Below are 15,286 nucleotides of genomic sequence, written 5' to 3' on the forward strand. Positions count from 1 at the left end.
GTACACTCAGGATGATTACAGTATTACATTTATTTACCACAATAAAGAAAAACACACCCCTCGTCTCTAGAATACCTGGCTTACAGAAAGAACATGTCAATTCTCATTATTCACCATAGTTATGTTTTATTAAGTCACCTTGAACACTGAGAGATCACTCCTAATAAAAATGCAGAGTTAAGTTCCTGCGAGCTTTTGGTCAGATTGCATCAACCAATCAATACACAACCTTGTTTTAGGATTATTTTTTTACAGACACCTTACTTATACAGTCATGCACTGCTTAACAATAGGGATACGTTCTGAGAAATACATCAGGCAATTGTTGTGCGGACATTATAGAGTGTACTTACACAAACCTAGATGGTATAGCCTACTACACACAAATCAATTTCTTGGCTGCATACCTGTTCATTATGCTAATGCACAAAACATGAGATTAAATAAAGCACAAGAGAAAATGATGCAATCAAGAAATGACCTAAGACCAAGATGTATGAGGCTGCTGCCAGGGTAAGATGGCATACTATTCCATAGGCAAGTTTTTGTTAATAAGCAGAAAGAGTACACTAAAATAGTGATAAATAGGATAATAAATATACTAAGCAGTAACAGTCATTTATTCATTATTGAATACTATGTACCATACAAAATTGTATGATATACTTTTACACAACTGGCAACACAGGTTTGACACCAGCAATAGGAATTCTCAGTTCAATTATCATCTTATGGAACCAGCATAGTATATGCAATCTGTTGTTGATCTAATCATCGTTAGGCAGTGCGTAACTGTGTATCACTAATTCACTAACATTGAACTCCTGGCCTAAAGTATTATAACCCAGGTCTGAACAAACCTTTATCTAATATCCATATTATCTTCATAGGATACATCAGTCTTTCTGTATTTAGGAATCATAGACAGCATTTCAACACTATGCTTGGGGGCCATTAAACGATGTGATTGTCAAGAAAAAGCACAAAATGTGAAAAATATGGCACTAAATGGATCATGAAAAGGACATTTGTTTAGAGAATATAGAGAATTCAAACAAAATGGCAGAGCATAACCTTATTCATGGTCAGCTGGGAACAAATGTACTGGGGAACTCAAATTTTTTTGCCACCCTGCATGTCTGTTATACACACTGGTAATATATTTAGAAAAGTATACAGAACAAGTACTGATGTTAGCTTTACAAATAAATTTTAATGAGCAGGTAAATTTGCATATATGGTATGATGAATAATGTAGATTGACTATGCTATGTAAATAAAGTTAAGAAATGAAAGGGTCTAGCAGTAAAACTGAACTATTCTTTAGATGTGGACTTACTTACCTTTCCAAGAAGTTTGACAAACAAAGGCCATAATTTTAAAACATATGTCTCATTTTTACTCATAAATAGCTTCTGGAGTTCTGAAAGTAATTTCTGCAAACAAAAGCAAAGATATTTACCAAAAGGACTCTTAGAAAGGAAAAAATATGCAGTATCAAATTGACTGATTACCTTAGCCAAATAACTTCAACTAATGTTTTATAAGGAAAATTTTCTTACATATAGCAAAGCTGAGTTTTACAATAAACTAGAGGTCCAGTGCACAAAATTCATGCACAGGGGGCAGGGGAGGGGGTCCCCTCAGCCCAGCCTACACCCTCACCAATCCAGGACCCCTCAGGGGATGTCTGACTGTGGTTTAGGATCGGGCCTAAACCGGCAGTCAGACATCCCCTCACAATCCGGCACCGTTGGCTCCTAACTGCTCACCTGCCTGCCAGCCTGGTTGCCCCCAACTGCCCCTGCCCGCCAGCCTGGCTGCCCCCAACTGCCCCTCTCCGCCGGCCTGGTTGCCCCCAACTGCCCCTCCCTGCCGGCCTGGGTGCCCCTTACTGCCCGCCCTGACGGCCTGGTCACCCCCAACTGACCCCCCCCCCCCCCGCTGGCCTGGTTGCCCCCAACTGCCCCACCCCCCGCCAACCTGGTCGCCCCTCACTGCCCTCCCCCCATGGCCTGGTTGCCCCCAACTGCCCCCCACCCCCCGCTGGCCTGGTCGCCACCAACTGCACCCCCTGCCAGCCTGGTCACCCCACGCAGCCTGCTGTTCAGTCGTTTGGTCGTCCCTCACTAACGCCCCTGCCGGCCTGGTCGCCCCACACAGCCTGCTGTGCAGTTGTCCGTCCAGTTGTTTCGGTTGTGACGTCCCCTGGCTTTTTATATATTAGGATGTCCAAATATAAATCATCATTAACATTTTACTAATGTTTTTATTAACACAATCTGGCCATTCTGCATTCATTAATCCAGCTTAAATTTTTTCTATTATTCTTTTCCCTAAAAACTTCAGCATGCATTCCATTAATTAAATTTCAAATTAATGTTTTTTTAACTTCTTACTCTGATAACTTTAAAAATACATTAATAGCTTCATGGACAAGACTGAGAAAACTTGTTCAAATTTATGAAGAATTTTACATATGCTCTTAAAAATTAATAAACTTATAATAAAAAACTTGCAAAAACAAGGGAGATACTTCATTAGACTCCAAATATTACTATGAAGTAACTTTAAAATGAACAGACAAAACCCCAAGATTTAGAATCTGGAAGCTTCCCTCACTGTCTGGATTACTGCAGTATGCCCTAACTAGTTTCCCTGCTCCTACTCAATTCCCTTTAGAGTCTATTCTCAATATAGGCAGAGCAATCCCTTTAAAACCCAAGTCAGTACCCCACCTAGACTCAAAACCTTCAAATATGATTTTCAGTAGAACCAAGCCTTACAATGACCCCCAATGTGATTTGGCTCTCTGTTTCTCTGAAATCATCTCCTACTCCTCACCTTCATGAATTCCACTATTATACTGCTCAGTTTTCACTGAACACAACCATCAGAGCAGGGCCTTTTGCTCTCATAGTTCCTCCGAAGAGCTATCCCGTATCATCTTCAAATCACTGTTCAAATACCCATTCTTTTTTCTTCCCTGATCACTTCACCCTTCCTCTCCAATCAATGACACTCTTCCGATCTAATTCCTGCTGTTCTTCGTCATGTTCTTCACTAAATCTACTATATACTTTATTATCTCTACCACTAGAAAATAAGCTCCACAATTCCTTTTGTTCACTGATATACTCAGTATCTAAAACAATACCCAGCATATAATAGGTGTTCAATAAATATTTGTCACAAGAACAAAGGTTGAAAAATTTAAAGCCTGGGGCAAATAAAAACTTTAGGAAATTACACAGCTGATGCATTTATGCGCATTAAATTTATATTCACTGGGATTATGCTACAACCACCCAAATAGCACTGAATTAATTAATACTTTCCCTTTTCCAAAAATGCAATCCCTTTCAATCAATATTCACTAGGGATTGTATAAAATGCCTGGATCATAGCAATGCTGAATAAACAACTTCCTTCCTTACTGTAGTGCAGGAGCAGTATGCCTACACTAAATTAAGCAATTCATTGTTTTAATTCAAAGAGGAATTTTCTAGATCACAGTACAATTATACCAATATGAGCCCTAAGCATGGTGAAGAACCTTACAATGCAGTATTCAAAAAATCCTTATAAAAAGTAATACTTACGGTAGTCATAAGCTGCTCGGTGATAGATGCTATTTCTTGTTGTTTCTGAAGCAACAATGGCATTCCCATCTCTAGAGCAGTCGCTCCCCGCAAATGTACCTTTTGGGCCGAATGAACAACTAAAGGTATGACCAGTTTTGCCCACCTAACTGACTCTTCTCCCATTTGAATTGGGGCTTGTTCAATTAGCCTATGAGAGAGAAATCAATGAATAGATTAGTTTGACCTCACCCTTTACGTCTAAACTACCAGGAAAATAAGCAGCACACACAGAAATATGCATGGTATGGAACATTTGTTTTAGAATATGTACATATATTCACACACAAAAAAAATTTAATTTCTCTGGCTAATTTTTCTACTTCTGTATTATTCTTATACATTTTTAAAATAAAAGGTATTTTGTCTTTAAAGTTTTTTAAAATACTAATTATCTATACTAATAAAAGAGTAAGCCAAAACCGGTTTGGCTCAGTGGATATAGCATCAGCCTGTGGACTGAAAGGTCCCAGGTTCGATTCCGGTCAAGGGCATGTACATTGGTTCCGGGCACATCCCCAGTGGGAGGTGTGCAGGAGGCAGCTGATCGATGTTTCTCTCTCATCGATGTTTCTAGCTCTCTATCCCTCTCCCTTCCTCTCTGTAAAAAATCAATAAAATATATTTTTTTAAAAAAAGAGTAATATGCAAATTGATCACGACACCCTCAGAGTAGCAACCAAAGAGCAGGCTGCATGGGGCGACCAGGCTGGCAGGGGTGTTAGCAACGGATGACCAAACGACTGAGCAGGCTGCGTGGGGCAACCAGGCCGGCAGAGGGGTTAGCGAGGGATGACCAAACAACTGACCAGCAGGCTGCGTGGGACGACCAGGCTGGCGGGAGGGGGGAGGAGGGGCAACCAGGCCAGCAGGGGGGCAGTTGGAGGAGACCAGGCCGGCAGTGGGGTGCGGGCAGTTAGGGGCAATCAGGCAAGCAGGCAGTTAGGAGCAGTGGTCCTGGATTGTGAGAGGGATGTCCGATCCCAGGGATCGGGCCAAAACCGGCAGTCAAACATCCCTCGAGGGGTCCCAGAGTGGAGAGGGTCTAGGCTGGGCTGAGGTGACGCCCCCCACCCCGTGCACAAATTTCGTGCACTGAGCCTCTAGTCTATACTAATAAAAGGGTATATGACGCCCTCAAAGTAACAACCGAACAGCAGGCTGCATGGGGCAACCAGGCCGGCAGGGGGGTTAGCAAGGGACGACCAAATGACTGACCAGCTGGCTGCGTGGGGCGACCAGGCCGGCGGGCAGGGCAGTGAGGGGTGACCAGGCTGGCAGAGGGGGGCAGTGAAGGGCAACCAGGCCAGCAGGGGGGCAGTTTGGGGAGACCAGGCCAGCGGGGGAGGGGGGGGAGTTGGGGGCAACCAGGGCAGTGTGGGAGGGGGGCAGTTAGGGGCGATCAGGCTGGCAGGCAGGTGCGCAAATAGGAGCCAGCGATCCTGGATTGTGAGAGGGATCCTGGATTGGAGGGGGGGTGTCCAGGCTGGGCTGAGGGCCCCCCCACTCCGTGCATGAATTTCGTGCACCAGGCCTCTAGTTTTTATATAATTAAATTCAGTGTTCTTATGGGACAGCCAGAGAACTGTGATATAATGTGAGCATCAATGAGGACATCAGAACATTTAATTAGAGCAAATAGCTCAACTACTAAAGAAAGCTTTAAAACAAAGGTAAGACAAAGCATATCAACAAAGAGCAGGATGAGAAGGAAGAAAGTAGGGATTTTCTTCTGCCATCTCCTACTAAGCACTGTTACTTACATTCTAACTACCCACTATAACTCACTTAGGAGTCTACTTTTTTTTTTAAATATATTTCTTTATTGATTTCAGAGAGGAAGGGAGAAGGAGAGAGAGATAGAAACATCAATGATGATAGAGTCATTGATCAGCTGCCTCCTGCATGCCCCCCACCGGGGATCGAGCCCACAACCTGGGCATGTGCCTTGGCCGGAATCGAACCTGAGACCCCTCAGTCGGCAGGCCAACGCTCCATCCAATGAGCCAAGCTGGCTAGGGCGGAGTCTATTTTTTTTTTTAAACTCTTGCAAGAGCTTTAACAGAAATAATTTTTAAAAAATATATTTTTATTAATTCCAGAAAGGAAGGAAGAGGGAGAGGGAAATAGAAGCATCAATGATGAGAGAATTATTTCTCAGCTGCCTCCTGCACACCACCCACTGGGGATTGAGCCTGCAACCTGCGCATGTGCCCTGACTGGGAACTGAACATTAACTTCCTGGTTCATAGGTTGACACTCAACCATTAAGCCACGCCCACTAGGCCAGAAACACATTTTTCAATATGTTTACATTTACTATAAATTCATCATCTTTCTTTTTTAAAATAAATATTTTTTTATTGATTTCAGAGAGGGAGAGAGAGGGAGAGAGAGATAGAAACATCAATGATGAGAGAGAAGCACTGATCAGCTGCAGCAACCCAGGCATGTGCCCTTAACCGGAATCCAACCCAGGACTCTTCAGTCCACAGGCTGATGCTCTATCCAATGACACAAACCAGCTAAAGCAAGAAATAATTTTAAACCCAGAATTGTGTTAGCAGCAGTCTAACCAAGACTTTATTTTTAAGACTAGCTCAGTAAAATTAAACAAAGAAACCTACTAACTTAAGCACATATATTTCCTCCTTCCTGTTACTTTTTTCTTGAGACATTTCCCTCTTTTAATGTCTTAATTCAAGTCCCAAAAGTCCTCTCCTTGAATAAATTCTGAACTTCCTGAAACTATTCTTCCAATTTGCAGAGCATCCAAATTCATACCTTATGATGACATTTAATGCTTCATAATCAACAACAGCAGAATGCATCTCTCCTCTATTAAATACTGTTTCTAATGAATCAATTATACTGGGTACCTAAAAGATAGAACAAAATAAATACAAATCAATTAAACCTGAATTTTTTTAAAATGGCATGTATTTAAGAAGACACATATAAAAACTATACTCACTACTTTGCCAATAACTTCAGTGGGGAACGTCTGCTTGGATATCACCCAAAGTGCCCTCGTACGTACATTTTTGTCTGAACTCTTAACATTATCATTCAATTTTGAAAGCAGTTCTTGAATATTTTTCTCTGAAAAACAAACAGCTTTAATTATGTGGAATAGTTTACATCCTTTAAAACACCAAATATAAAAAGAGAAAAAATGTAAATGCATATCCAAAGGGAAGTACCAAAGAACTAATGCTGATATCAAACTACTTTCCAAAAACACAAAAAGAGGTAAGATGGTATATTTAGAGAAAATAGTAGCCTCTAAATCAGATATTTTGTGCAATTAATTTTATAGATATCATTAGTAGGTTTGAACATACAAGATAATTTTTGGCAAGATGTTATGAACCCTACATCTGTCTCAAAATGAACAACTACTTTAGATTGCTACCATGTCTATACAGGGTGGGGCAAAAGTAGATTTACAGTTGTGAGCATGTTAAAGATTCTTCTTGTATTATTTATTATTTTCCATACAAACTGTAAACCTACTTTTCCCTCACTCTGTACATTAAAAACAGCAGAAACTTCACCCTCAGAAAACAGATGTTAACAACTTTCTGACATCTTTATTTCCTAATTCCTGATTTCCCTTCTCTAAAGATCATTTCCTCGATTTCCTTTACCATGTCAAACTGCTAACTTAGAGCAACAATTAGATTAGTTGAAAAAGTAGAAAGCATCAATTAAGTCTTGTTTTCATTACCATTTTTAGTTCCAAATCATCCCACTTACCACTATGTAAAAACATTCTAATTCAGCATATTCCTTACTATATGTGCTTATACAAAATAAGTGACCATCTAAATTATTAACTTCTAAAGCAGATAAGAGTTTCCAAAGGAGAAAGTTCAAACTTTCATAACATTTATAAATAAGCTTATTTTCTTTTAGAGCAAATTTTACAATTATCAAAGAGCTATGTCTAAGAAAAAATAAAGCTTTCCAATAATAATCTAAATGACTGAATTATGTTATCAGCCCTGTTCAGTGTGGCTCAGTTGGTTGAGTACTGTCCCATGCACTGAAAGGTTGCTGGTTTGAATCGCAGTCAGGGCATATACCCAGATTTTGGGTTCGATCCCAGATTTTGGGTTCGATTCCCGGTTGGGGTGCATACAGGAGGCAACTAATTAATGTTTCTCACATCAATGTTATCTCTCTCCAAAAAAAAATACTAAAATAAAAACGTATTTTTAAAAATACATTATGAATCTAACAGAAGTAACAGTACTTTTCACAACATCAAAGTATATACTTATAAACTCTTAAAATATTAAGGCATAATAAATTTAACTACCTGATAATCCTGAGGTAATTTTGGGATTATATAAACAAAACCCCAAGGCCTGTAGAGCAGCACAACTGAGCTCTGAGTTTTGACTGGAAATGTGAGCCTATAGGAAAAATAAAATAAAATCACACACTTGTTACAAATGAGTACAATTGTGAACCAATCTTTACAGAGCAAAGTTTGATTAAAAAGCAAAATTACATTTTAATCAAAACAATCAATAAATCTTTTGAAGTAAATGAAATAAGACCAGGAGTCCATGAATATAGCTTGGCAAAGAGGGAAACTATATAAAGATCAACTAAATAAAGAACATTTTTCTTGGCCCTGGCCTGGTAGGTAGTTCAGTTGGTTAGAGTGTTGCCCCAATATACCAAGGTTGCAGGTTCGATCCCTATCAGGGCACATACAAGAAGCAACCAATGAATACATAAGTGAAATAAAATCAATGTTTCTCTCTCTCTCCCCCCTCCTCTATCTAAAATCAATAAATAAAAGATAACAAAAGAGAACATTTTTCTTAAAAGATAAACAACATTTCCACATATCTGAAAGCAAAGGAAAAGTCAACCAAATGGAACAATAGGAGCAAAGCCCTTCCATAATGGGTAAGCAACAGACTCAAACATAAAAGGTCTCGGGGTGATTCCCACATGGGACACATGCCTAAGTTGCCAGCTCAATCAGGGCATGAGCCTGCAACCTGGGCATGTGCCCTGACTGGAAATCGAACCATGACCTCCTATTTCATAGGTCAACACTCAACCACTGAGCCACACCAGCCGGTTTCATCGATGTTTCTATCTACCTCTCTCCTCCTTCCTCTCTAAAAAATCAATAAAGACATATTTAAAGAAAAAAATAAAAGACTTGGAGCTACTACTGTATCTCCTGGATAATAGCTAGCATGTATCTGTAAATAAACTTTCATTAAATACATAATGCCTGAAAGGTTTCTTAAAAATGGTGTCTTATCTTCAAGAATGTTGTGGGTTCATAGAAACAATACTAGCAGAATTCTAAACAATAACACATTTCACCAAGTATGATTCCTATTCTAAAAGAATTCAAATATATCCTTTTAGTGCTTAGTAATTCACACATAAAGCTTCTGTTGATTGTCCTATCAGTATTGTACTCACCCAGACATTTCTAAATATAGTTAAGTTCTAGAGAAGTCAAAAGTTATAAGTGGATTTTTTTACTACAAAGAGGAAGAAAGGGTTGGTACCTCTAACCCAACCTGTTCAACAGTCAACTGTAATTATTCATCAGGTATTTTAGTTACAAACCGTATCAAAAACAGTGCATCTTGATTCGAAATGCAAGCAATTGAGCTCCTGACCCTACACGGTGTCAAGTACTAAAAATATGCATGTTTTTATCACATCAAATAGTCTTGTGCATCTTAGTAGCGGGCATGTTCTGAAAAATGCGTCATTAGGCAATTTTGTCATTGTGCGAACATCATAGAGCACACTCATACAAACCTAGAAGGTATAGTCTACTACACGACTAGGTTATCCTATCTAATAAAAGAGTAATATGCAAATTGACCACCACTCCAAGACACAAGGTGGCTGCCCCCATGTGGACACAATGGCCGGCAGGGGAGGGAAGTTAGGGGTGACTGGGCCGGCAGAGGAGGGCAGTTGGGGGGACCAGGCCTGCAGGGGAGGGACGAGACCTGCAGGGGAGGGCAGTTGGGGGAGACCAGGCCTGCAGGGGAGGGCAGCTGGGGGGACCAGGCCTGCAGGGGAGGGCAGTTGTGGGGGGGAGAACCAGGCCTGCAAAGGAGGGCAGTTTGGGGGACCAGGCCTGCAGGGGAGGGCAGTTGGGGGGGGGGGGGAACCAGTCCTGCAGGGGAGGGCAGTTGGGGGGGGGACCAGGCCTGCAAAAGAGGGCAGTTTGGGGGACCAGGTCTCCAGGGGAGGGCAGCTGGGGGTGATCAGGCCAGCAGGGGAGGGCAGTTGTGGGGACCTGGCCTGCAGGGGAGGGCAGTTAGGGATGACCAGGTCTGCAGAGGAGGGCAGTTGGGGGGGGGGGGGGGGGGGAGGACCAGGCCTGCAGAGGAGGGCAGTTGTGGAGGACCAGGCCTGCAGGGGAGGGCAGTTGGGGGGGGACCAGGCCTGCAGGGGAAGGCAGTTTGGGGGGACCCAGGTCTGCAGGGGAGGGCAGTTAGGGACGACCAGGCCTGCAGGGGAGGGCAGTTGGGGGGGACCAGGCCTGCAGGGGAAGGCAGTTTGGGGGGACCCAGGTCTGCAGGGGAGGGCAGTTGGGGACGACCAGGCCTGCAGGGGAGGGCAGTTAGGGGTAATCGGGCCAGCAGTGGAGCAGTTAGGCGTCTATCAGGCTGGCAGGGGAGTGGTTAGGGGGTGATCAGGCTGGTAGGCAGAAGCGGTTAGGGGCAATCAGGCAGGCAGGCAAGTGAGCGGTTGGGAGTCAGCAGTCCACCGGGATCGGGCCTAAACGGGCAGTCGGACATCCCTCAAGGGGTCCCAGATAGGAGAGGGTGCAGGATGGGCTTAGGGATAGCCCCCTTCCCTTCCCACCCCCCTGCACGAATTTCGTGCACCGGGCCTCTAGTATGATATAACCTGCTGCTCCTAGGCTACAAACCTTTATGAAACATGAGATTAAGTCAAGCACAAGAAAAAATGATACAATCAGGAGATGTGGTAATTGTGAGATGAGGCTGCTGCCAGGCTAACATACTGCTTTACAGCACTTTATAAGCAGAAAGAGTGCACATTAAAATAATGATTAATAAGTATAACATAGTAAATACATAAGCCAATAAGTCACTTATCATTATCAAATATTATATGCACTGTACATAATTGTATGTGATATACTTTTATAGGACTGGCAGCATAGTAGTTTGTTTACACCAACATCACAAGAGTAACATTTTTAAAAATATATATTTTATTGATTTTTTTACAGAGAAGGGAGAGGAATAGAGAGTTAGAAACATCAATGAGAGAGAAACGTGGATCAGCTGCCTCCTGCACACCCCCTACTGGGGATGTGCCCGAAACCAAGGTACATGCTCTTGACCAGAATTGAACCTGGGACCTTTCAGTCCGCAGGCCGTGGCTCTATCCACAGAGCCAAAACGGTTAGGGCGAGAGTAACTTTTTTTTTTATATTGTTTAAAGTTTTACATATGACTCCTTTTTCCCCAACTGACCCCCTCCCCCATCCCTTTCCAGCTGGGCAAGCCCCCACCGCTCCAGTGTCTGTGTCCATTGGTTATGCTAATATATGCATGCATATAAGTCCTTTGGTTGCTCTCTACCCCCCCTCCCCTACCATTGGTCTCTACATCGATCTATTGATGCAAGAGTAACTTTTTTTAAAAAAATTGATTTTAGAGAAACATCAGTGATGAATCACTGATGGGCTGCCTCCTGCACCGGGGATCCAGCCCACAATCCGGGCATGTGCGCCCTTGACCAGAATCCAACCCGGGACCCTTCAGTCGAAGGCTGACACTCTATCCACTGAGCCAAACCAGCAAAGGCAAGAGTAACTCTTGAGCTATAGCGTTATGCTGGCTAAAATGTCATTAGGTATTTTTCAGCTTCATTACAATCTTATGGGACCACCACTGTATATTGGGTTGGTTCAAGTTGTTGACTAAAACCTCATTATGCAGAGCATGATCATACTACTGGAATGTGGAACATGAGCAAAAAAAAATGGGATAATAAATAATACCACTGATAGTGTATAACAATACTATTAATATCCTGAACTAATAACTACACAATAAAGTAAGCTCCAGATTCCTGATTGCTGGAACAGGATACTTAAGAGGTAGACAGAACCTCAAATGCCTCAACATTTAGCTAGAAATCATGCTCAAAAGTACAATGAATATCTTGATAGAATACTTATATTTTAAAAGCACAAAAACAAGATAAAAATAAAAACTCAAAGCGACTTTAAAGACTGCATTCAACCTCTTAATTCTAAAAATAAGAAAATTAAAGTTAAGTTTTAAGGAAGGTCAAAGCTACAGGGTACTCAAGTGAGGACAAGAATATAGGTCTTCAGTTTGAGGTTAAGCTATACCACCTTCCTATAAACACGTGATACAGATAACCTTCGTAACGGTTTTTAACCAGGCAAGAGTAGCAAAACTAAGGGTGTGTGAAGATAAATAAATACACCAAAAACAAAATTATAAAGTCATTACTTAGGAGTACATTCCTACAAAAGGAGATAAAACAGATTAAATAATCTCCGATCACCGCTTTTAAATTAAGAGCAAAGGTTTTGGATTCAAATGGCCTTGGACAAATTAAACCAATCTGTTCTGCAAAACGGGGACTAAAGAGTAACTTTACAGGGACACTGAGTTAGATTAAGTGAGAGAAAACTATAAGGGAACTCAAGAGTACGATGATATACTTTAATTTTATTTAAATTCAAAGTTTTTATGAGTAAACTGGTAAAACTTTTCCCCACAAATAAAAAATTACTAATAAACAGACACATACCTTTAAAACTTCACATAACCGAGGAAGTTTTTTCTCAATTTCTACAATGACTTCTTTTCCATCTTCTCCAGTAATACGACTTAAAAGCAAAAATAAAAAAAGTTGATGCAAACAGACACGAAAGTATAATCACTCCCTAAAGTTTACGTTAGAATCCTGGCAAATTAACTTGATCTAGTGCTAAGGTACTCAAGTATAGAATGCAATATACATCTGAAGCAAATAAATAAATAAATAAATAACCTTCAGAATTACTTTTGCATCCACTGTACAAGTTCCAACAGTTTCTCTTTGGGAAGAGGGAACAGAGAAACCTATCCCTAGTCGCAAATTGACAATCTTTATCATTTTATACCAGTTGCTATCCTCTCCTCGCAATGTCCAACTGCAGAAAACTCAATAGTTTGCGGGAGGGGGTGGGAGGGCGGGGAATGTTACAAAGCATTTGCAATTAAAATAAAACTCGATTAAAAAAAAAAATTCTGGGTTGCCACACTGTCCCAGTACCTACGCGACTTACATTAACAAACACCACTCCTCCAGCCAGCATGCCCACTTCCAACCAAACTTTTAAGAACTCTCCGACCGCAAGGCGCAGGAGCGGACTTCCTCATTCCCAACACACACCTGAGCGTGCACCTGGGGCGATGCGGCGGCGGCAGCTCATCCCGCACCCACCCCCGCCCCCCGCCCCAGGCCGCGACCCCGGCCGGCGTCCTCCCCGCAGCTGACCTCTACAACACACACACACACACACTCGTCTAGCGTACCCCCACCCCAGCTACGCTCCCCCCAAGAACCGCCGGCACGCCCCATCCCTCCCGCAGCGGGCCTCACCTTGTCAGAGAAAGGTAAGCGTCGGTCTGCTCCCCGCAGGAGGCGGCAGGGTCTTCCAAGGTCTCCAGGAGCGGCGCCAGGGGGCTCTGGCCCGGGGCCGTCATGTCGGCCACCCTGAGGCACCGGCCGGAAGAGGAGAACAAGCCAGTGACCGACGGAAACGACCCCGCGCCGACCCGGCCTGATCCCAGGCCCCAGCCCCGCGCGCCCGCCCGCCCGCCCGCCCGCCCAGGGCCGCCCAGGCCCGCCGACCACGTCCGCGCCCCCGGCCCCGGGCGCACGAACCCTCGACCCGAACCTCCTCCTCCTCCTGCGGCGCCTCGCAACTCGCATCCAGGCCCGCGGGGCGCCGGCCCTCTCCCGCCACCACTTTCCCGGGCAGCTTTCAACAGGGGGAGGAGACCGGCGTGGGGCGGGAGAAGCCGGGAGGAGAGGCGTCTCACCGCGAGGGGGCGGAGGGGGCGCCCGACGGAGGGTTGCCTGCGGCTTGGCCAGGCGACCCCGACACGTACCCCCACGTACGAAGGTCAGAAGTGCGTCCTCTCCGCCGCTGCCCGCACCACACGGACGCGGCCAAGCCTCCCCTTCCCCGGCGTGGGCTGTTTACTCACGCGTGCAGCCCGCTCCTTCCTCGGCCAAGATGGCGGCGGGGGCGGGCCTGGGAGCGCGCGGGAGGAGGCAGGCCGGGCAGGCGAGCCTCGAGCGGGTCCGACAGGCGGCGGCGCGCCGAGGTCATCGAGCGCCGCCCTGCCCCGCCTGCTGCCCTGCCCTACGGGGCCGGTCACACCCGGGGGCTGGAGGTGTTCTGGCCTAAATTGCACCAGGGTGGGACTTAAAATGTTAATGAATCTCCCAGTTCACCAGACTAAATAGAACGAGCCTCCTGATGGTTTCCGAACTCCCGAGTGCATTGCTTGTTCAAGTATTAGTATGGAATCATTTAGCAAGACTACGCTGCAATGTTTTAAGACGGACAGCTGGGGGCTAGGTTTGCCTAGATGCCAACCCTAGTTCAGTGTGACTTTAGCACGTTCATAACCCTGTGTCTCAATTTCCTCCTCCGTAAAACAGGGGTGATCATGGTACCTACTTCAGGTAAAGGTGAAGTAAGAAAAGGTTGCCCTAGCTGGTTTTGCTCAGTGGATAGAGCATTAGCCTGCAAACCCAAGGGTCCTGAGTTGGATTCACATCAAGGTGAAGGTCACAAGCCCGGGTTGTGGGCTCCATCCCCAGTAGGGGGCATGCAGGAGGCAGCTGATCAATGATTCCCTCTCATCATTGATGTTTCTATCTCTCTCTCCCGTCTCCCTTCCTCTCTGACATCAATAAAAATATGTTTAAAAAGAAAAGAAAAGGTGTGAGGCCCAAGGTCCTCAAGTTTTAACTGTACATCACAATGGCCTGAAGATATTCCTGATTAAACTGATTTCTGGGTCCCGCCCTTCCCTTAGATATTGTGATTCAGTAGATTTAGATACCTCCCAAGGATCTGCATTCTTTCAGTCCCCACGTGTTCAAGGGTGGGGTCTTGGCTGTAAATCCTTAATGAAAATCACTTCTTAACTATTAATATATTGCTCCCCTCATATGTATAGAGGAAAGCAAAGGGAAAGATAGAAACATCAATGATGAGAGAATCATCCATCAGCTGCCTCCTGCACACCCGCCCCCCCTCCCCCCCCCCCCCCCCCCCCCACCACCACCGACTGGGATCCAGTCTGCAACCCGGGCATGTGCCCTTGGCTGGAATCAAACCTGGGACCCTTCAGTCTGCAGGCCAACGCTCTATCCACTGAGCCAAACCAGCTAGGGCTGTTGCTCCCTCTTCATAGGCCTCTCTGTCTGAACACTCTCCACAGCACACAGGATTAATATTCACTTTAACTTTTCTTTTATTGATTTGATTTTAGAGAGTGAGAGAGAAAACATAGATTTGTTGTTCCATTTATGCATTCATTGGTTGATTCTTGTATGTGCCCTGC

General features: G+C 44.1%; 1 protein-coding gene across 2 annotated transcripts in view; it reads right to left on the reverse strand.

The window, feature by feature from the left end:
• RIF1 (replication timing regulatory factor 1) overlaps window positions 1-13,937 on the reverse strand; it is a 64,669-nt gene extending 50,732 nt beyond the window's left edge. For both annotated transcript variants that reach the window (XM_079782223.1, XM_079782222.1), the window contains exons 1-8: window positions 13,817-13,937; window positions 13,305-13,418; window positions 12,468-12,546; window positions 7,966-8,062; window positions 6,616-6,743; window positions 6,426-6,520; window positions 3,603-3,792; window positions 1,344-1,436 (exon numbers count right to left, since the gene is read on the reverse strand). In XM_079782223.1, the coding sequence (XP_079638349.1) occupies window positions 1,344-1,436; window positions 3,603-3,792; window positions 6,426-6,520; window positions 6,616-6,743; window positions 7,966-8,062; window positions 12,468-12,546; window positions 13,305-13,408 (786 nt within the window). In that variant the 5' untranslated portion in view covers window positions 13,409-13,418; window positions 13,817-13,937. The remainder of the gene's footprint in view (window positions 1-1,343; window positions 1,437-3,602; window positions 3,793-6,425; window positions 6,521-6,615; window positions 6,744-7,965; window positions 8,063-12,467; window positions 12,547-13,304; window positions 13,419-13,816) is intronic.
• Window positions 13,938-15,286: the final 1,349 nt, after the last annotated feature.

Source organism: Cnephaeus nilssonii (assembly GCF_951640355.1).
Source record: "Cnephaeus nilssonii genome assembly, chromosome: 10".
NCBI classification, from domain to species: Eukaryota; Metazoa; Chordata; class Mammalia; order Chiroptera; family Vespertilionidae; genus Cnephaeus; species Cnephaeus nilssonii.